General features: G+C 53.8%; 1 protein-coding gene across 2 annotated transcripts in view; it reads right to left on the reverse strand.

Annotated features, from left to right (window-relative positions):
- MARK4 (microtubule affinity regulating kinase 4) overlaps positions 1–20,536 on the reverse strand; it is a 28,195-nt gene that overhangs the window by 5,240 nt on the left and 2,419 nt on the right. For both annotated transcript variants that reach the window (XM_044257124.1, XM_044257125.1), the window contains exons 2-14: positions 18,083–18,283; positions 15,711–15,764; positions 15,558–15,606; positions 14,788–14,853; positions 14,641–14,711; positions 13,819–13,875; positions 11,630–11,866; positions 8,659–8,778; positions 8,106–8,205; positions 6,695–6,804; positions 6,429–6,588; positions 3,233–3,450; positions 1,140–1,243 (exon numbers count right to left, since the gene is read on the reverse strand). In XM_044257124.1, the coding sequence (XP_044113059.1) occupies positions 1,140–1,243; positions 3,233–3,450; positions 6,429–6,588; positions 6,695–6,804; positions 8,106–8,205; positions 8,659–8,778; positions 11,630–11,866; positions 13,819–13,875; positions 14,641–14,711; positions 14,788–14,853; positions 15,558–15,606; positions 15,711–15,764; positions 18,083–18,283 (1,547 nt within the window). The remainder of the gene's footprint in view (positions 1–1,139; positions 1,244–3,232; positions 3,451–6,428; positions 6,589–6,694; positions 6,805–8,105; positions 8,206–8,658; positions 8,779–11,629; positions 11,867–13,818; positions 13,876–14,640; positions 14,712–14,787; positions 14,854–15,557; positions 15,607–15,710; positions 15,765–18,082; positions 18,284–20,536) is intronic.

The raw sequence follows: 20,536 nt of genomic DNA on the forward strand, positions 1-20,536 counted from the left end.
CTTTGCTCTTTGACTTACCAGCTGTGTGGCCTTGGGCGAGTTACTTAACCTATCTGAACCTCATTTCCTCAGCTGTAAATGGAGATACTGGGCTCTACCTCAGAGAGTCGTTAGGGGCATTCAACCAGCAAATACACACCAAGGCCTGGCACACAGTTCCTGCTTGATGAATATTCACTATTCTTTTTATTTAATGACCACAAGATAAGTGCTCACTTATCAAATGACTTTGATGTCACAGACCCTGTGCCAGGCACAGGACGCACTTGATCTCCACTGAATCCCTCTAACGGATCCTAGAGGCAGAGAACATCAGCCCTATCTTACAGAGGAGGAAACAGAGGCTCCAAGACTCACTCAAGGTCATCCTGCTAGCAGAGTGCAAAGGCAAGGTTTACACTTAGAACTCAGGAGCCACAGAATCACTGCTCTCAACCACTCCATACCCTGTCCCGACCAAACAGGAACATGTGTTTGTTGGGTGTTCCCCAGAAGGCACCTTGGTGTCGGGCCCTGGAGTCCTAGTGGGAAGGAATGTCATTATCCTGAAGCTGGCCCCACTCCTCACTCCTGGACTTGAACGGTCATGTGAACTAATTCCCACCCCCCACCCTGTTTTTTTAAGTAGGCTCCACGCCCAACATGGGGCTTGAACTCACGACCCTGAGACTAAGACCCACATGCTCTACCCCCTGAACCAGCCAGGCGCCCCTAATTCATTCCCTTTTTATGCTCTAGCCAGTCTGCACTGGTTTCCCTCACATGCCAGCTGAGAGAGACCGAGCAGACTCAGGAAAACTAGTTTGAAAACCAGCCAACAAGAGGATGTTGAAGCTGTGACATTCTGGGGCTTCTCTCAAGTTCTAAAAATTGATCATTCCAAAAAAAAAAAAAAAAAAAAGCAACTCAGTTTCCCAAGTCTCGTAGGCGGAGAACAGGGCAGACTGCTTTCCTGGTACTGATGACTAATTAATTAAGAGGGGAAGATTTTCAGGGGGGTCGGGCGGGGTAGGGAAGAGGACACTGGTAGATTCTGCCAAGGGAAGGGCAGACACACTCCCCAGTCCCCATTCCCCACGGCACCCCTTCCCCACAATGGTTAGCCCCCCCCACTCCCCGCTGCTGGCCCCTCACCATACCTGTTCTCTTTGCCATTTGGCAACAGGGATGGGCGCTCAGCCCCAGGGCGTTCTGTGCAAACGTAGGTGTTTCTGCGGGTCATCATGCTGGGAGGGAGGTTGTTCTGTGGGAGACATGGCCAGGAGGGAGTGAGGAGGCGGAGGGACACCCCTTAACCCCCCACTTATCCTCTCTGGCCTCCCTCATTACAACTGAGAGGCCAAGACTGAGCAAGCGATGGTCTACTCCAGGAGAAAGGAAACGTTACCAAGCCATCCTGGCAACTCAGGCTAAGGGTCACGGAGCTGAGATGGGGCGCTAAGGGTGAGAGGGTCAGGGTGGAGCCCAGGGGGCAGCCTTGCCCACTCCTCTCCTAGCTCTGCCCTTTCTGGGTACAAGTCAGCTATGTGAGGCTTTCCGTAGCGTACTTATTCATGGCACAGTTGGTGTCTCCTCCCGGCCTTTGCACGGCTGCCCCACCTGCTTGGATAGTCCTCCCACGTTTCCCCTCGACTCATACCTACGTATCTTTCAACTGTCGGCTTCTAATACAGCTGCCTGCATCAGGTGCCTCCTTGGGGCCCCCACTGCTGCCTCGATCACTTTGTATCGTCAATATCTGTCCCCTTAACCCATCCCCACCCTGCCCTGGACTGCGACCCCCCTCCAGGGTCAGGGAGTGCCCGTAGGGACTGTGCCGCCTCTCCAAATGTGCTGGGAAGTGAACCCTCGTTTTCTATTCTCTGGAAGTTTCTGTAAGGTTGGTGTTATTTCTCCTTTCAGTGTCTGGCAGAATTTCACCCCTTGGAGCCTAGAATTTTCTTTCTGCGAAAGTTTTCAGTTATGGATTCCAGGTCTTGGACAAGAACATAAGACTGTTCAGATTTTCTGTTTCTTCTCCAGCAAGGTTAGTTATTTGTGTTTTGAAAGACAACTGTCCATTTCATCTAAGATGTCACCTTTATCTCCTAATTTGGGCCAAAGTAACTTTGGCTCCTAATGCCTTCTTACTGTCTTTTTATGTTCGGACAGAGTATTCCTTTTCATCTCTGATTACTAGTAATACCTGGGGTTCAATGACTGTATTAATCTTTTCAAGAACTGGACTGTAGCTTTGTTGGTTTTCTCTAGTGTACTTCTGCTTGTTCCTTTCTCGACTTCTATTATTTCCTTCCTTCTACTTTGTTGGGGGGCGGCTAATTTGCTGTTCTTTTTCTATCTTTTCAGGTGTGTTTTTGCCTAACAAACACCACAGCCTTTATATATTGACTGTTAACTGAGCTGGACGCTGTGGGAGGTTAGTATATGTCCAAGATATTACAAGAGCCTCACAACAATCCAAGACCTCCGATGAGCCCATTTCATAGGATGGAATACTGCGGCTCAGAGAGGTGAAGCTGCTTACTCAAGGCCACACAGCTCACCAATGCAATTGAAAGCTCTGGTCTTAAAACCTCCTCTTAAGGAGCTATGGGAGGAGAGCCAAGTACTACATTCCCCAAAATCCTCTGCAGCTCAGGATCTGCGGTCGAATGGGTTCTGCCAATCTTTGCATTTGGGAAGATCTGGAAGGTGGCAATGGGGCAGCAGTGGCCTTCCTGTTCCCTGTGACTTCTGCTTACATGGGCAAGGTCATGAGATGAGGGTCATTGCCTCAGCAGAGCCCCAGTGCCTGTTTTTAGAATTCCTGGCATCAAGGGGCCCTTCTGGTAGAGAACAAAGTTTCTGAGTCCTGAATTAAGGTCATGACCATGTGTTCTAGAATTTAACCGTGCCCCAGCGGTGGCAGCCTCCTCAGTGGGTCAGTTCTGCAGTGTGATGTGTCTTTCCAGTGGGTCTAATACCCTGCCTGCCCCTCCAGCCCTTCCTACAACTTTGTAAGACCCTCCTTCCCTGTACAAAATCCTGCCTACCTGAAGTGCTTCTTTCTGATGCTGAAGGCTAATTTATATGCTAGCATCCAGCATAAGCTCGAGCAGAGAGAGAGCACTCAAAGGTCTATGGGATGAAGGAACGAACAGACAGAACAAGGAGTCCTGTGTGGTGGTCTGGGGAACAGCAGGGTCCAAAAAGTGTGAACCCGGCAGTCACACCCCAAGCCCTGGCCACTCACAGGGGTGCTCGTGCTGTCCTTCCGCCGCTCTGGGATCTCTGCCTTGTTGGGGTTGTGGGCGCTGCTGACCATGGGGCTGGAGGGGGGCAGCCCCCGGCTCCCGCTTCCGGCAGCACTGCAGCTCGCCTTCCGGCCTGGCAGGCGCTCCTCCTTCAGCTCCGTCTCCCCGGTGCTGGTTGGGCTGCGCTTGGGGTGCAGGGGTGCGGGGGATGGGCCACCTGGTGGAGGGAGGGGACAGTTAGAGCTTGCTTCACCTGGAAAGGCCAGAACCCACTCTGGGAGATCCTTAGAATCTCAGAATTCCTCACACAGGCTACAAGCTCTGCGTGGGCCATGCTGACACCATCTGTCCCAATGATAGATGCACATCTGACACCCCCAGCCCCATGGAAATGACCTGATGCCCCTGTAGGTTATTCACTGCAGCGCTATTTTTTCCCTAAGATTTGATTTATGAGAGAGAGAGAAAGCATATGTTGGTGGGGAGGGCCAGAGAGAGGGAGAAGCAGACTGCCTGCTGAGCAGGGAGCCCAACATGGGGCTTGATCCCAGGACCCTGAGACCATGACCCGAGCCAAAGGCAGACACTTAATTGACTGAGCCACCCAGGCGCCCTGCGTCACTATTACTTAAAAAGATTTTACTTACTTGAGAGAGAAAACGAGCAGGGGGAGGGACAGAGCGAGAGGGACAAACAGACTTCACATTGAGCATGGAGCCCAACACGGGGCTTGATCCCAGGACCCCACGATTGTAACCTGAGCCAAAGTCAGACACTTAACCGTCTAAGCCAGGCAGGTGCCCCACATCAAAATTTTTGGTTTTTTAAGTACAAAAGATTGGGAGCAGCCTAAGTGACCCTTAAAAGGGAATGGCCAGATGAAGTCAAGCTATTTTTGTACAATGGAATCATCTGCAGCTACGAGGAGGAAACTGCTTATGTATCAAGACACAGAGATTTTCAAGATGGACTACAGAGCAGAAAAGGCAGGGCCTGAGGTCTAAGGTGAGCTGTCCTTTGTATATGAGAAAATGTAGATTTTATTTATCTCTATTTACTTGCTTATATATGGACAACTTAAAAGGCTATCATTTTTTCCCTTAAATTTCTTAAAAGAGAATGTTACCTTTATGGTATGTGATTATGTTAGTATTGCATTTATATATGTTTATGTCTCTCTTTCTCTCTTTTTTTTTTTTTTTTAAACTCTTTTTAGGGAGGAGAGGGGCAGAGGGAGACAGACTCTTCAAGCAGACTCCCCGCTGGGCATGGAGTCGGAAGCAGGGCTCGATCTGACGATCTGAGCTGACCAGAACAGAAATCAAGAATCTGACGCTCAAGCAACTGAGTCACGCAGGCACCCCTGTTTCTTTTCTTCTTATCTCTTTTTTGTATATATCATTAAATACACCCCACCCTTGAAAACATGGCTTTGAACTTCATGAACTCCATGGGGCCACTTCTATGTGGATGTTTTTTGATAAATACTGTACAAAACCGCCGAGGTCACTTCCCTCCGATTCTCTGAAGGACATTTTCTGTTCTGTGGCTTGCTTTATGGTAAGAATACGGCATGTAACACATCGACCCAGTGTGTGTTGATGGACTACGTTATCAGAGAGGCTCTCGGTCAGCAGCAAGCTATTAGCAGTTACATTTGGGGGGAGTCCGAAGTTACACGTGGATTTTTGACTGCACAGGGGGTTGGTGCCCTAACCCCTGCCTTGTTCAGGGATTAACTCTGTATATGAACAAAATTTCTCCCAAACTGGTCTCAGTGGCCACCTCCGAGGACAGCTGGGGATTGGACATGGGTGATCCACGCGGAGCTCGGTACGCAAACGTTCACAGCAGTGTTCTTCACAAGCACCAAACAGCGAAAACAGTGCAACAGCCATCAGCTGACGAATGGAAAAACAGAGTGTGGTAGATCCACGATGTCAAATATGACCAGGCCATTGAAAGGGAGGAGGTGCTTGTCTGCGCTAAAATGTAGCTGAAAACATTATCCCAAGTGAAAGAATCCGGACACAAAAGGCCACATATTGCCTAATTCCTCTTCCACAAAATGTCCAGGATAGGGGCATCTGTAGAGACAGAGAATGGACTGGTGGTTGCCCAGGTGCTGGGAGATGGTGGATGGGGGTCCGGAGGTCAATGGCAAGTTGGGGCTTATGGAGTTTCTTCCTGGGGTGATGAAAATGTGCTAGAGTGGACTGTAGTGATGGCGACACTTGTGACCAGACCAATACCACTGAATCATCCACTTTGAACAGGTGAATTGTATGCTATGTGAATTATATCTCCATGGAGCTGCTTACAGAATAGTTGGGAGGGGGCGCCTGGGTGGCTCAGTTGCTAAGAATCTGCCTTCAGTTCAGGTCCTGATTCCATGGTTCTGGGATCAAGTCCCGAATCGGGCTCCCTGCTCAGCGGGAAGCCTGCTTCTCCCTCTGCCTGATGCTTCTCCCCTGCTAGTGTGTGCACACACTCTTGCTCACAAAAATAAGTAAAATCTTAAAAAAAAAAAGGAATAGTTGGGAAGACTCGTATTTGAGGAGCGTGTGGGTAAGAGACCTCTTGGAAGTTTCTACACCAATCTGTGGTGGTGACGGTCAGCTCTATCTTTTGTGGGTGGTATCTTTCAGTTACAGAATGTGGGGTTCAGGAAGGTATCTGCCCAGCCCCTTTCCACTAGGAAGGGTCTTTCAAATTTTCAGTACAGAGGAGAGCCAGAGGGCAGGCTCTCAGCAGCTGTTTTGTGCAATGTGTCCTCCTCTGTCCTGATAATGATGGCTTAAAGCCGAGTGAACCCTGACATGAGAGCTCTATCCCTGACAGGTGTCCAAAGGGATTCCAGTTATCACTTGGGCTGCTCTCTAAAATGGAGACAGAAGGGGAAAGATTGGGAAAAAGGTAAGGTGAGATATGTAAGAGAGAAAGGAAAAGCCAGAGGAACAGAGAGGAAGCGAGAAACACAGCGTATCTACTCTGGATTCTTTTTCGGTTTTTAATCCCTTTCTGATCCTGGCTATGTGTTCCCACCTCCAAGTTCCCTATAAAGTCCCTGCATCTTTATACAAAAGTCCTCCCTTCTCTGCAGTTGGCTTGAGCAAAGGTTTTTGTAGACCCTGATCTGAAGTTCGGAAGCCTTGGGGCCTGGGATGGCGTATAAGGGTGCGGGACCACACTCACAGAAGTCGCTATGCCTGCGCTGGCGGTGGTAGGTGGAGGAGGCACTCCGTTGTCCTTTGCTGTGGCTGGTGCCTTTGCTGGAGCTCGTTCCATTGGTGGTGTCGCTGGGCGCCCGCACCCGTGCCAGGGCCAGCCCCGGGGTGCCCCGGTCCCCACCCTCCTGCAGGAGGATGACAAATGAGGAGCCTCAGCCTCTGTTCCCTCTGCCCCAGAAGTCCCTCCACCCCGGGCATCGCGCATCCCAAATGCCCCTGGCGCCTTCTGACCTCAGTCTTCCTGCCCAGCAGGAGGTAGGTGGCGGTCACTTCGTTGTACTTCTGGCTGGTCAAGGCCTCTTTGATTTCTTCCCGCGTGTATCCCATACCCACCATCACCTCTGGGAGAGGGGGATGGAGAGGAGGTTCAATCTCCCCAGACCCTTCCCTTCCACTCGTTTCTGCATCACACAGCAATGCCGGTTCTTTGGCCTGTTCAGTATCCGTTCCCCTTTCTGCCAGCAGCAGAACATTTCCTTGGAAGAACACTCCTTTCGTGCTCAGATCACCTGGCTGATTCCTGCTTGCGCCAAGCCCCAAGGGCAGCTACACAATCCAGGTCTGACCAGAGTCTTCCATTCCCAAGGCCACACTGATTGGCTCAGGATAGGCAGATGACCCAGGTCTGGCCATTCAGAACGCTCCAGACCCAAAACCACGTTGATTGGTGGGCATATGACCTGGCTCTGGCCAATCAGAGCATTCTATCCCCAAGGCCAAACCTATTGGCTCAGGGGTAGCCAATGGGCTCCGGCCTAGAGCTTCTATTGGAACATTTAGGAAAGTGGCTCCTCTTCTTGATGGGGTATCCAGGACGCTACTATATACTGTTGCCAGCTTGCTCGCATGGCCAGAGCTGCCTGGGAAAGAAGCCACCACTAAGATTCCCAACGACTAACTCGGAGCACCTGAATCCAGCCGTGCCTGAAGGCCCACACACCCTAGCCTTTTTAGTTATGACGATTAGGTGATCACCATATAAAACTGCTGACATTAACAATTTTTGACCTATAAAAATGGCAGTTTCAAATGGTTCAGCCTATTATTATTCTTATTGGCTTAAGCTAGAAGGGCCTGGGTCTTCTCTTCGTACAACCACAAAAGTACTAATTAATGCAGCCAACTCTGATGGTGGCCTTGAGGGTTACTGGATAACTCCTAAGGGACTCCTTCAGGGCTAATGCTTAGGGATCAAGAGTTCAAGGGCTCCAGGATGGAGGGTATGGGACCAAAGGGTTGGGGGGGGAGGCACATGCCCACACGGGGGGTTTCCCAGGAAACATGCGGGTTAACTCTGATTTGTGCCCAAACACTTCTAGATGTGATCTGTAATTTCTTTTTGTGTCTTAACAGTCAAAACTAAGTACTGTACATAGAGTAACTCATTTCATATATTCACAACCCTATGATAGGTTCTGTGATCGTCCCGTTTTACAGATGAGGAAATAGGAGTACCGAGAGGAAAAGCCACTTGCCCAGTGGCAGCAAAGGGAGGGGAACCTAGACTTCTCCGCTCTCCCTAATCGCCTTGCAAACTTCTCTCATCTGTGGACCAGAGGGACAGGGGCTAGGAAGCTCTGAACCCTGGCTCCCGGGCCCATCGCTCGGAGGAGCTAGGGCACCTGCTCTCCCTGACCCTCACCGATTCGCTTGGTGTCCCCGAAGTCCTCCTCGGGCTCTGTGTATGGCTTCAACTCCTCACCCTCATAGCCAATGTTGATCCATTTGTCTTTCATGATTTGCTGCAGGAATTGGGGGCAGGACAGGAAGGGGGGTAGACAGTTGTCAGAAGAAACTGGGGGAAAATACAGTTTCCCACCTTCACGTAGGGCCACGTACCTTGCCCCCCACCTCCAAGACCTAATGCCCCAGAATCAACGGCTTGATGACAACTAGCGCCTCCTCACCCGCACCCCCAGCACGCCTGCCGGAGCCTCCCGATGTCACCTCCCTCCTCCGCATCATCTGGGTCCCCGGCACCCTATAATCAGCCTAGGAGCTCATTAGCTAATTACTGGCATGGCGGGGAGTGGGCGAAGCTGTTTGGGGGTGGCATTGAGACAGGCCCCAGAGCCTTTTCCCGGGCTGCCTGGCTCCCCTCCCCCTCCCAACCGTAATCTTAAGACGCCAGACACAGGAGAGGGAAAGGGAGGGCACGAAGGCTGAAATGGGAGGGGCGGGGGGCTGAGGCTTACCTCGAGAGTACAGCGTTTAGCTGGGTTCAGCACCAAAAATCTCCGCAGGATGCTCTCACAGTCTGTTGACATGTAGAAAGGGACCCGGTACTTCCCTCTGAGGACTCGCTCCCGCAGCTCCTGGGGAGGGCAGGGACGGGTTTACTGGGGGAGGGGTCCACCCCACCTGCGCAGCCGTCACACGCATGCGCGCGGGCACACACATCTTCCTCCCCATCCCTCACCGAAGCAACAGGTAGCAAAACCCCACCCCTCTCTCCTGACCGCAATTGCCCCTTCTGTAGAATGGGAGCCCTGGATACAACTTGATTCCAAGGAAATCTCACAGAGAGAGCGAATTCTACAAGCGAGGACCGACACCATTCAGCATCCGGGGGTTCAGTCTCCTTCTCTGGACCCAGGGCTCCCAGCGCCCACTTGGCAGGCCAGGGTGTGGGTGAGTTTAAGTAAAATGCCCAGCGTATGTGTGGCCCAGAGTAAATGCTACTTCAATATGAGGTTTATGAAGGAGGAAGACGGGGGGGCGAGGGGAATCCTGCCTATCGGCTTCCCCCCTCGGATCCCCCTTCTCCTAGGCACGCCTGTCTTTCCAAAGAACTCTGAGACCCTGGCGGTCTCAAAGAATGAGAACTGATCTACATGCAGACCTTTTTTAGGTAAAGGGTCTTTTAGGAGGGGCCCTGCCAAGACTGAGGAAATAAATTCCATGCCCCACGCCATCACAGACCAGGGAGAGCCCCTCCATCCCCAGGAAACGGAGGCGGGCAGGTGGTATGGGGGAGGGGGTCTCTGGGTGGAGCTCTGTCCTGGGGCCTGGGGAGTGGCCTGGGAGCTCCCTTCCCGGGGATTCTCCCTGAAGGGCTGGAAGAGGCCAGAGCCTGGGAGCCTCCTGGGTCTGCACATCAGCACAACTCCGAAGGGTCGTGAATATTTAATAATAACGAGTATCACTTTCAGACCAGAGCACTTACCCCAGGGGCGGGGCAGGGTTCTAAGTGCTTTTTGCAAGGTACCTCTGTGCTCACAACAAAGCTGTGAAGCAGAGCTATGATGCCCCTTTTTCAGACAAGGGAAACTGAGGCCTAGAGAGGGTAAGTCACTTGCGCGAGGAGCGTGTGGCCAGAACACGGCAAGGCGGCCCGGCTCCGGAGCCTGTACCGTGTCACCACCCAGCACCACACCACCCCCGTCACGAGCTGGCAAGAAGCAGCCACCGGGCTGTCAACACCACCACCCACCGCTGGTGCGGTTCCCGAGTCTATCGTCCCAGCCGGATGCCGGGTCCCAGGGCCGGGCCTCAGGCATTCAGTTGGGCCCTAAGTCCCTTAACATCCCCATCTTACAGGTGGGGAAAGAGGGGAAACAGGTTCAGAAAAGGGGCTATGTCCCAGGTCACTTCACAATGAAGTGACAGAGTGGGGATCTGCCCCCAGCTGCCTCCTTCACCCTGAAAAGGTTTCAGGGGAAACCAGGACAGCAGGAGGTGACAAGGGCCTGGGGCAGCTGAGACGCTGGCCTAGCCTTCGGAAACAGTCTCTTGGCTTCCTGCTTGGGGTTGTTATCCTGTACTTGTGTGTGCTTTGCACACCTGACCTCAGCAAGCCCTTGAATCGCTGCTCTAGGGCCGGTTTCCTTAAAAATGCAGAACAGAGCGGGAGCCCGAGGCTCAGAGGGGTCAGCAGCTCGGCTGAGGCCTTTGTGGGGAAGGGGCTCCCTCCTCCTCACCACTCAGGTCCCCCTGCTCTTGTGGACTGTCCTCGGCAGCGACTTTCTTGACCTCCTGAGTGCTCCTGCTCACACCCCTGGAACCCCATTGCGAGGAAACACCGCTCACCCCAAACCAAGGAGGGGACCCTGTGGCACAAGTGGCCTGAACGCCACAAAGCTCCACAAAGCCAGGCCACGAAAGACAGAGGAAGTGCTCGAGATGAAAAGGGACTTTTAAGACGCCGGTCAACCTCGGACAACGCGGGAGCCTGAACAAAGACACTGGCGCGGGAGAGAAAGAGCTACAAGGACACTCTCCGGGCGGCTGGGGACATCTGAGCGCAGCCAGGACTGCACCACCACAGTTCGCCCCGAGCGTGGCTGCGGACAGAAAGGAAACCCCGTCTTGGGAGATGACCTGCTGTGTGTCCCCTTCAGGGACAGAGGGACGTGGCGACTAAGCCCCAAACATTCCATCAGTAACGACGCACCCAGAAAGACCAACAGGGCCGGTGTGTCCCCATGCTCGCCGGGCCGTCTCCCCAGAGGCAGCTCCTTCCCCACAACGAGCACTGGCCAGTATCCAACATGATATTCGCTTTGATGATTTATTTTGCTTCTGACCCAGCTCTGCCCCTTCCCGAGAGGGCAGGGATTCTTCCGTTCAGAGAGCCCAAGTCAAAGGTTGTTGGTCTGTTCACTGAGTTATGCACGTGTCACCAGGCAGTTCTATAACGTTTTCATCCCCCCGCCCAACAGAAAGCCTGTCCTCCAACTCCCACCTCATCTGCTTCCTGCCTCTGTATTTGCTTGTTCTAGACTTTTCACAAAAATGGCATCACATAACAGGTGGCTGTTGTGATGGGCTTTTCCCACTCAGCGGGCTCTCGAGTGTCGCACGCTGGAAACAGAGACTGTTGTGTCTTTGGCTCACACTGTATCTGTAAAGCCCGAAACAGAACCTGACCCCTGCCCCGACCCCATGACAGGCAATAAATGTCTCCTCAGTGAATGAGCAGGGGAGTTGAGATTTGAACCCAAGCCTGCTGGCTGCGAAGCCTGGGCCCTGGACCCTAACACAGCACGGTCCATGTGGGCTGGTCACACGACTGACCATGGGGACCCGGGTCCTGCTGTGTGACCTCAGGCCAGCCTCGCACCTCTGGCCCTCTACAGAGCAGACGTCGGGAGAGGTGCTGGGGGTCCCTGGGCAGACCCTCCCCACCCAGGAGATTAAGACCTCCACGACGGCCCTGCCCAGCACCTTGAGGTTGTGCCCATCGAAGGGCAGGGAGCCGCTGACGAGGGTGTACAAGATAACGCCGAGGCTCCAGATGTCCACCTCTGGCCCATCGTACTTCTTGCCCTGGAACAGCTCTGGGGCGGCGTACGGGGGGCTCCCACAGAATGTGTCCAGCTTTGAGCCCAGTGTAAACTCGTTGCTGAAGCCAAAGTCGGCGATCTTGATATTGGCCTCGGCATCCAGCAAGAGGTTCTCAGCCTAGGAGGGATGAGAAGGTGGACAAGGGTGGCAGATGGGAGCTCGGGCTCCGGAGCTGCCCCGCTGCCCCCCGACCCCGACCCCATACAGACTGTGGCCTGGGGCCCTACTCCCTTGGGCAGTAAGTTTATCTGTCTGGCCTAGGTTTTGTCATCCAAAGAAAGAAGGTAATCAGAGCTTCTACCTCACAGGGCTGTCTGAGGATTAAGCGAATCCTAAAAGGTCTAGAACAATCTTCTGTACCCCGTAAGTGCTATATAACATTAGCCATTATTAGACCATGGGTCTGCAGAGCTGGGGCTGGGGGGTGGTCCTCAGGCAATTTACTGACCCACTGAGCCCCAGTTTACCCAGCACGAAAAAAAAAGAAAAAGAAATAGAAAAGAAAGAAACATGAGCATTGGGTGCTCAAGAGTCATAAAAGTGGAAAAAAAAAAAAGTTCTGTCTACTTTTGGTGGCACATGTTCTTACAAACACCATTTTAAAGCGAGGAAACTGAGCCTTAGGGAGACCACCCTGTGCCCGCAGCAAGAAAGTGGGAGAGCTAGACTCCAAAAGAGGACTGGCCTCGCCATGGCCTGGAGCACGGAGGGAGCCCCCAGCTGCCTGCCTTTTGCAGATCTGGACACACATATCCGCTCTTCAAAGTGTCGCCCGCGTCTGGCCAGTCCCAGCCACAGCCCTTCTGCAGCCAGGCCACTAGCACCTCCAGCTTCCTCATGAGGTCTCCCTACCTCCCGTCCCCACCTCTAACCCAACAGAGGCAGAGAACCCCCACCCGCTCCCACTCCCACCCCTTGCTCAGGGCTGACACTTCTCTTCCTGCTGTTTGAGGCTCTGCCACCCAGCCACGAACCCCTGCCTGGGTGGGTCCCTCAGGCTGGCCCCCCATTGCAGCGCACTAACCAGATCCCCGAAGTCCCTTTCAACCGCTTCCAGAACTGTCCACCAGGGGGCGTGCCTCCTCCAGGTGATGGCAAACCCCCAAGCCTGGAGGGGCGTTCTCAGAGGGTCCCAGCAGACAGAGGAAGTGTGTCTAGAAACTTCTACGACCTGATAATGGATTTGTGTGGGCTTTTTTTTTTTTTTTTTTTTAAGCGTAGTAATAATTTAAAAAATTGGTCTTGTATTTTGGACTCCCCCCCCCACTTCATTTTTATTGTACTTCCCAAAAGAATTTTTCACAGCAGACTGGGAATTGAAAATAGTAAAACAAACCCGGTCCTTCACTAGAGATACCTTGAGACCTTCCTTAAGGTACAGCGCCTAGCACGCAGGAGGTGCTCCAGAAATGGGGAGTCAAGGCAACTCGGCTGAACAGGACAAATGTTTCTCTCTCTTGTCTGGGTCAAGAAGCCCTGAGACGTGTGGTTCTCTCAGAGTGGGAGGTGTGTGCTGGGGGGGGTCTAGGTGGGCTGAATCCCTCCTCCCACCCCCCGCGCCCCAAGCTAGCCCCAGGGGCTCAATCTCTCTCTCTCAAAGGTCCTTCTCCGGTTTAGGATATGCCTAAGATGTTAAGACCCAGAGGCCATGTGACTCTGGGGCTCTAAAACCACAGTTCTAGAAGGTTCCTGAATGTCCTGAAGTCTGAGAGATGCCAAGGCTCCAGAGACTCTGAGAGGGGTGAACACTTTATTGCGTCCTGTGTCCTTGTTCAGCACCCACGTAATCATATGAGGCGTCCTAGGACATTTTGTTTCTTTTTCTTTGTTCTCTCCTCCTGCCTCCACCTCCCTACCTGCTCCCCCATCTACTGGTCTTCCTCTGCCACAAAAGCTGGGGAAAGAGTCAAGGGGCCCTGGATGCTGAGGGAGGAGCATGGGGAGAGAAGGGAGGGAATGTGGAGGCTATAGGGGATCCCAGGGCACTGGAAGCAGGACTAGGGACAAGTGGGGAGGGGGTCTGTGGGCTGAGGTAGGGAACTTGCGGTGCTGTGGGGGGCGGGGCTCACCTTCAGGTCCCTGTGTACAATGTTTTTCTGGTGACAGTAGTGCACAGCCGATACTATCTGGAGGGGAGGGAAGAAAAGAACAGTTACTGGTGGCCCCAAAGCCCTCTGTCTCTCTCCAACCCCATGAACTTCCTCACAACTGAGACCCAGGGCCCCAGGCCTCCCCTAGGCACAAGGCCGAGATGCTGGGGCCTCACACTCCGATTTAATCACAGTGGGCAATGCCACAGGACACACAGAGACCCGCAGGACACGCAGAGACCCGCATCCCCACTCAGACACCCAGATATCCTCAGACTTCTGGACACCCTCCCGGCAGGGGCCCCGGACCCAGGACATCACAACGGGTCCCCTCCGGACTTCCCCATCTGGAAACATACACATACCCGCAGAGAGACACTCGGCCCCAATGCACCCATACACCTATACAGCCCCATCAGGATGTCTGGACGGCCGTGGACCAACACCCTGGCTCAAATCCCTGCCCCCATCAGACCCTCACACCCCTTAGCCAGACACCTGGGCCCCCTCACACCTACCCTCTTTCCACAGAGCTATACCCCACGTGTTTGGGCTCCCACACACCTACTGCCCCCACGCCTCAACCACACTGCTCCCCTCACACGCTTCGGGACCCTGGCACCTGTCAGCCACACTCCTCCTGCACGCCACGCCCACCCTCGCACCCACATGTCGGACACCTGCACACCTGCACCACGGTATCCTCACACCTAGGTGACTGCCCTCTCTCAGACACTCGGACTTATGCCCCCAGACCCGACCCCCCCACCCCGCCCTGCCGGCAGCCGTGACCGCCCCCACCTGTCGGAACTTGGCTCGAGCTTCCTTCTCCTTCATGCGGCCGTGGGACACGAGGTAGTCAAACACTTCTCCTGCAGGGCAGAGGCCAAGCGGGGTCAGCGAGGGGTGTGGGGGGCGCAGGGGGCAGGGCGGGGAGGGACGCCTCACCAGCACTTGCGTATTCCATCACCAGGTATAGCGTCTTCTCCGTTTCGATCACCTCGAAGAGCTTCACTGTGAGGACCCGGGGAGGGGAGGGGGGAACAGGGTTATGTGGGAAGAGACCCCTCCCCACCCCCACACTCTGTAAGTACGCATGTGCTGACCAGAACACCCCTTACTCCAGAACACTCCATGGCTCCCTACTGATGGCAAGATTTTCCAAACTGCTCAGCCTTGCTTTACTACCTTTCCGACTCTCTCTCATAAGAAAGTCGACTCTATGAGGTCGAGATCTGTGTCTGTTTTCTTTCCTGCTTAGGGCAGATGCTAGGGGCATAAAGCAGCCACTCAATTAACACTTCCGGAGTGAACAAACGCGTGGATGAATAAATGCTGTGACCACATCCAGGCCCGGCCAAATCCTGTCTTCCCTCTGCCTCATGAGGACAAGGGCAGTGCTCACCGCCGCTGACAGTAATCAGAGCAGCGCCCCCAGCTGAGCTCTGAGTGGAGTGTTTTGAATGCTCACTCTTAACCAATCCCCATAGTGACCTTGAACTAGGCCCTCTTATAAACCCCACTCCAGAGGAGGAAACTGAAGCTCAGAGAGGTTAAGTGACTTGCCCAAGGTCACACAGCCAGTGAGCAGCAATACTGCTCAGATAAAACAGGTCTTTCTAACTGTGAAAACAGCCAGCTCTTCTGTCTCCCAACTCTCTCCTCTGCCCAAGTGCCCCAGTTGGTAGCCTCTGAGGCCACGTTCTTCCCCTCCTCACCGATGTTGGGATGGTTTAGGCCCTTCATGATGCGGACTTCGCGGAACAGCTGGGCGTGGCCAGAAAAGAAGAAAGAGAAAAATGAGGGTGGGCGCTTTCGATGAACCTCTTCCCAACCTTGTCCCAAACCCCCTCCCTCTCCCTAGGCCTCACTTTCTGCAGGCTGCTGGGGTTCAGCTGGGTTTTGTCAATGATCTTGATGGCGACCTGGAGGTGGAAGGAAGGGGTAAAAGATCAAAGAGCCAAGGGCTCGAGCTGGGAAAGGCCCTCTCAACCCAGATCACCCAGGGGTATCCTTCCTCTGCCTCCTCTCACAGGAAGCCCTCAATCAGGGCCATGCCTGGTGGATCGGAGATCTAGGCCTCAGGACCTTTGCACAAGCTGTTGACACTGTGTCCAGCGCTCCCTGACTTCTACAGGGAAATCTCCTTATTCCACAGAAGAGCCTGTGTGAACGTGTGTGAGACTGAGACCTTTTTGGGGCCCCCTTTGTGAGAGCACCTCAGACAATTCGCCCAGCACGTCTTCCTTGTCTTGAATGCGTGAACTGTGAAATAATAAATAACCAGCTGACATTTTCCAAGGTGTCATCGGGCCTCAGTTCATGTGCTTTACAAACAAGAGCTCTTTCGATCCTCAAAGTAGAGGTGCTAGCATTGTCCCCATCTTACAAACTGGGAATCCAAGAAACAAAACTGTCCAGGTAGTTGGCAAAGGTTACGTGGCTAGGAAGTTTGTAGGCTGGGATTGGAATCATGCAGCCTGATCACGATACCTTGTAAACATTTAAAACTGAAGAAAAAAATAGTTTATTTAAAAAAAAAAAATTAAAGTAATCTCTACACCCAACGTGGGGTTCGAACTCATGACCCTGAGGTCAAGAGAGGCATGCTCTTCCAACTGAGCTAGCTAGGCACCCCTAGTTTTAAAAGAGCTTTGAGCAGTCACCATGGGGAAAGAATCAGAAAGTTAATGAACTCTCCTTATATGTACCCTATAGTGGGGTTAAGTTTTCATTTTGAATTACATTTTGGCAGAGCCCCACAAGGTTTTCGGTAGTAAGGGGCCTCACTTCTAGCTGTATAGCTTTCTCAAAGGGTTTTGGGGCCACCCCCAGATCCCCTGGATTATAGAATCCTGCCCTGTTTCCTTAGAAGCTGGTCCTCTAGGCAGGCCCTGGAATCAAGTTCAAGATCCACACAAGGGGAACTGCGTGCTCTCCATGTGGGAAAGGGCCCATTAGCTTTCCTCATATCCTCACGAACGGGTTTTTAATTTTGTCAAGCAGTTTTCATGCCAGTATTGAGACAATTGTATGGTTTCCCTCCTTGAATCTAGGAATGTGGCGAAGTAGATGAATTAATTGTCCATTTCAAAAGAACCGTGCGTTCCTGGGATGAACCCAGCTCCGTCATCGCACCGCTTTCTTTACCTGATGTACCGAGGCTCTCTGCTAGTATTTTGTTTCAGATTTTTGGATCTATGTTCACCAGCCAGGCCAGCCCATAATGGCATATGATGTCTTGGTCATCGTCCAGCCAGCATTTACAGTGAGCTGGGCTGCAGGACCTCTTTCGTTAGTCTCTGGAAGGATGGGTGTAAACTCAGAATGTTTGGTAGAATGTGCCTATAAAACCATAGGGGCCTGGTGTCTTTTGTGTGTCTGGATGGTGTACAGGCAGGAGACAGGTCACCTAAGGTGGGGGAAATCGTTCCAGCCGTGTCCTCTAAAATTAAAGGGGAACAGAGGAGTCATACCCCATCACCCTGTGTAAGTGAGAGACTTCATATCTAGGTTACAAGGTCTGTGTGGGTGTGGAAATGCTGCCCTACTCCGGAGGCAGGAGAAAGGGATCGCAGGGGGTTGCGAACTCCAGTGAGTGGTCTCGTGAAGATTTCGATAAGACCTGATGGAAGCAAAGCCTACCACTGCCAACAGGGAGGTGGCCTGGGTTTAGACACAAAAGCCATGTGAATTCTTAGAAACAGAACACCTGTGATCTGAGAGTCCCCGACAATTCCAGGGACTATGACTGATATTAAATGAACACGGCACCATCATCCCTCTTTTGAGGTAGGGAAACTGAGGCCCAGAGGTGGACATGGTTTGCTCTAGAGCTGATGTCCTACACCATCCCCTCACACTGCCACATCATTCTTTAGATTTTTTTTTTAAGCTTCAGGCCCAATGTGGGGCTTGAACTCATGACCCGGAGATCAAGAGTCACATGTTCTACTGATGGGCCCGTCAGGCACCCACATCTTTTTTTTTTTTTTTTTTTTTAATTGAACAGCCTTTACTATGGGCCAAGTCCTGGGCTAATAAGGACCTCATCTACATGCAATTCCCACAGTAACCCAATTCTACTTGGACTCTTCTGGACAAACCTGAAATGTCTTGACCTGTTCTGTGGAGAGTCAGGGACTCACCTGAGGTCAGGAAGCAAAGCAATGACGGCCAAGTCTGACCTTGCCCCACCTCCCACACGCCCATGCCCTGCTCCCCACCCATCACCCCAACTCACCTCCCGGCCAGTGAGGATGTGCCGGGCCAGCTTGACTTTGGCAAAGTTGCCCTTCCCGATGGTTCTCAGCAGGCGGTAGTTGCCCACGTGGGGCTGCTCCTCAGGACAGGAGGCGATGGAGTTCCGGCAGCGGGCACCCAGGGAGCGGCTGGACCAGGACGGTCCCTTGTCTGAGGAGCGGCCACTGCCCAAGGTGCCATGCTGGACAGGGAAGATGAAGAGTGAGTGGTGGGCAGCACCCGTCCGATCCTGCCTTCGGGGGCTTCGGGGAGTGGGGGGCTCCCGGGGGCTGGGCCACTTGACTCCAGCTGTGGCCACTGGCCCCTTTGCGGTCCTTCCCAAACCTAGGCCAGAGGGAAGCACGCTGCCTTTGGAGGTCCCCCAAATCTCTCTAAAAGAGGACGTCTCCAAGAACACAAAGGCTGGGCCACCCCCCAACTCTGCAGCATCCAGGGTCCCAGACATCAGGCTCCTCCTCGCTCTCGTCCAACAGTCAGTCTCCCTGCAACTTCCTCTCCAGGCGCTGGGGCCACAGTATTTTCTTCCAAATGCTGTGTCCCTCTCTCCCAACCCATGTCCTCAATCTGGGTTCAACTCTGCCCCAGGTCTCTCGCAGCTCTTTACATATCCTGGGTCACACTTCACCTCCCTGTCTGCCCCCCCATTCTACTCTGAACCCCAAGAGCAGCATTTTATTACCAGCTTACTGCCCCTAGCATTTTCTCCCAATTCTTCTTGCCCCAAATTCCACTCCAAACACTGTAACCAACACTCTTTCATTGTGCCCTGACCTTCCAGCCCCGCACTGTTACATTCCTCCTGTGGAAACACAGGGGCCTCCCCCATGCCCCGCACCACCACCCTGGGAAATCGTTGCGGCTCCTGACCCACTGTCTCCCACGCCCATGCTCCCATCTGTCCCCGATGTTCCGTTCCTGCCGTCCTGTCCCTCCTGGGCCTCTCCCCCGCAGGTCACAGCCTGCTCCAGGCTGCCCTGTCCTGATTGTGAGCCCCAGGGACTATGCCTCCTGTTCAGCGCTGGGCTGGGGCCCAGGGTGGGGGCGGTGGAGGGACTCAGAGGCCCCAGCTCAGGAGGCTCTGCTCAGACCCAGGCGGCACCCCCCAGCACCCCCTCCTGCCCTCCCCAGGGCAGGGGTGGGAAGCAGGAAGACAAAGGGAGCCAAGGAGAGGAAAGGCCAGGTAGGCAACAGGGAATCCACATGACTACTTAACAGGGGTGATGTCTGATTCGGTCACCATCCCCTTCTTAAGGGAGGGAAACTGAAGCCTGGAGCGGGACAGAGTTTACCCCAGAGTTACTGTCCCTCGCCATCACCGTATCGCACTGACTCACACTCCTACATGTTTTTATTACACTGCTTTTACTACGGGCCAAGGCTCGGGGTAGTAAGCACCTCATCTCCATTTAATTCCCCTGGGAGCCCACTGAGGGCGGACCCTACCTCCTCACCCTCCAGAGGAGAAACTGAGGCTTGGAGAGAGAAGGTATCCTGTCAAGGTCACACAGTTCCCCCCATAAGGCGCAGAAGGATTGCCACCCATGGTGCCCTCCCCGGGGGACCTCCCACCTGGATCCAGTAACCATCCACGCTCTCCAGACAGGGACCCCTCCCTCAAGGCTGAGGCAGTGAGCACCTCGGCCAAGGTCACAGGGCAGATCGGCAGAAGGCTAGGGATTCAATCCCAGGCCTGCTGGCTCCTGAATGCTGAGCTCTTCCCCACATCCCACTGGGCTCCTCACAACCTCAGCTCTCCTTCCAGGAGAGGAGGGCAGGCAGGGAGGTGGAGATCCTGGCCGCTAAGGCCCCTGATCCCCACGGAGATAAGGGCTTGGAGAACCCCCATCAGGTGGCCCCAGGGGAGCCAAACTGGGGATGGGCTGGCACCCCACTGAAAGCAGTGCTTGAGGGACCCCTGCAAGGGGCGGCTGGGGCAGTGGGTGACAGAGCCCCCCAGGGGCCGGGGGCGGGAGCTAAAATTGGCTGGCACCACCAGCTGGCCCGGCTCCCTCCCTCCTGCCCATGGCGGGCTGGCGCCCCAACACCGGGGCCTGTTGCTAGGGAACCTCCAGAGAGTTCCAAGGTGGTGGGGGGAGCCCTGGAACTTGGGGTGGGGGGCATGACCCCCACATGGCTGTCGTCATGGTGACAGGGCGGCGGGGAGCAGGAGAAGAGCCTTCAACTTCCAGTTCCAGAGGGAGAGGTGAGCCCAAGGCAGGACAAGCGGGACTTACACACGAGTTGGGAGGACAGGAGGCAAGAGGAGAGAAGGGGACTGGCCCCCTCAAATGCCCACCAGGCACAAGTCTGGACCAGGAAAGAGGAGGAAGTTCTCTGAGGAGCCCCATTTTACGAATAAGGATGCCGAGGCTCACAGTGGTGAGATCACTTGCCTGAGGTCACACAGCTAGGGAGGGCCAGAAACTAGATTTGA

Source organism: Neovison vison, chromosome 7, assembly GCF_020171115.1.
Source record: "Neovison vison isolate M4711 chromosome 7, ASM_NN_V1, whole genome shotgun sequence".
NCBI lineage: Eukaryota > Metazoa > Chordata > Mammalia > Carnivora > Mustelidae > Neogale > Neogale vison.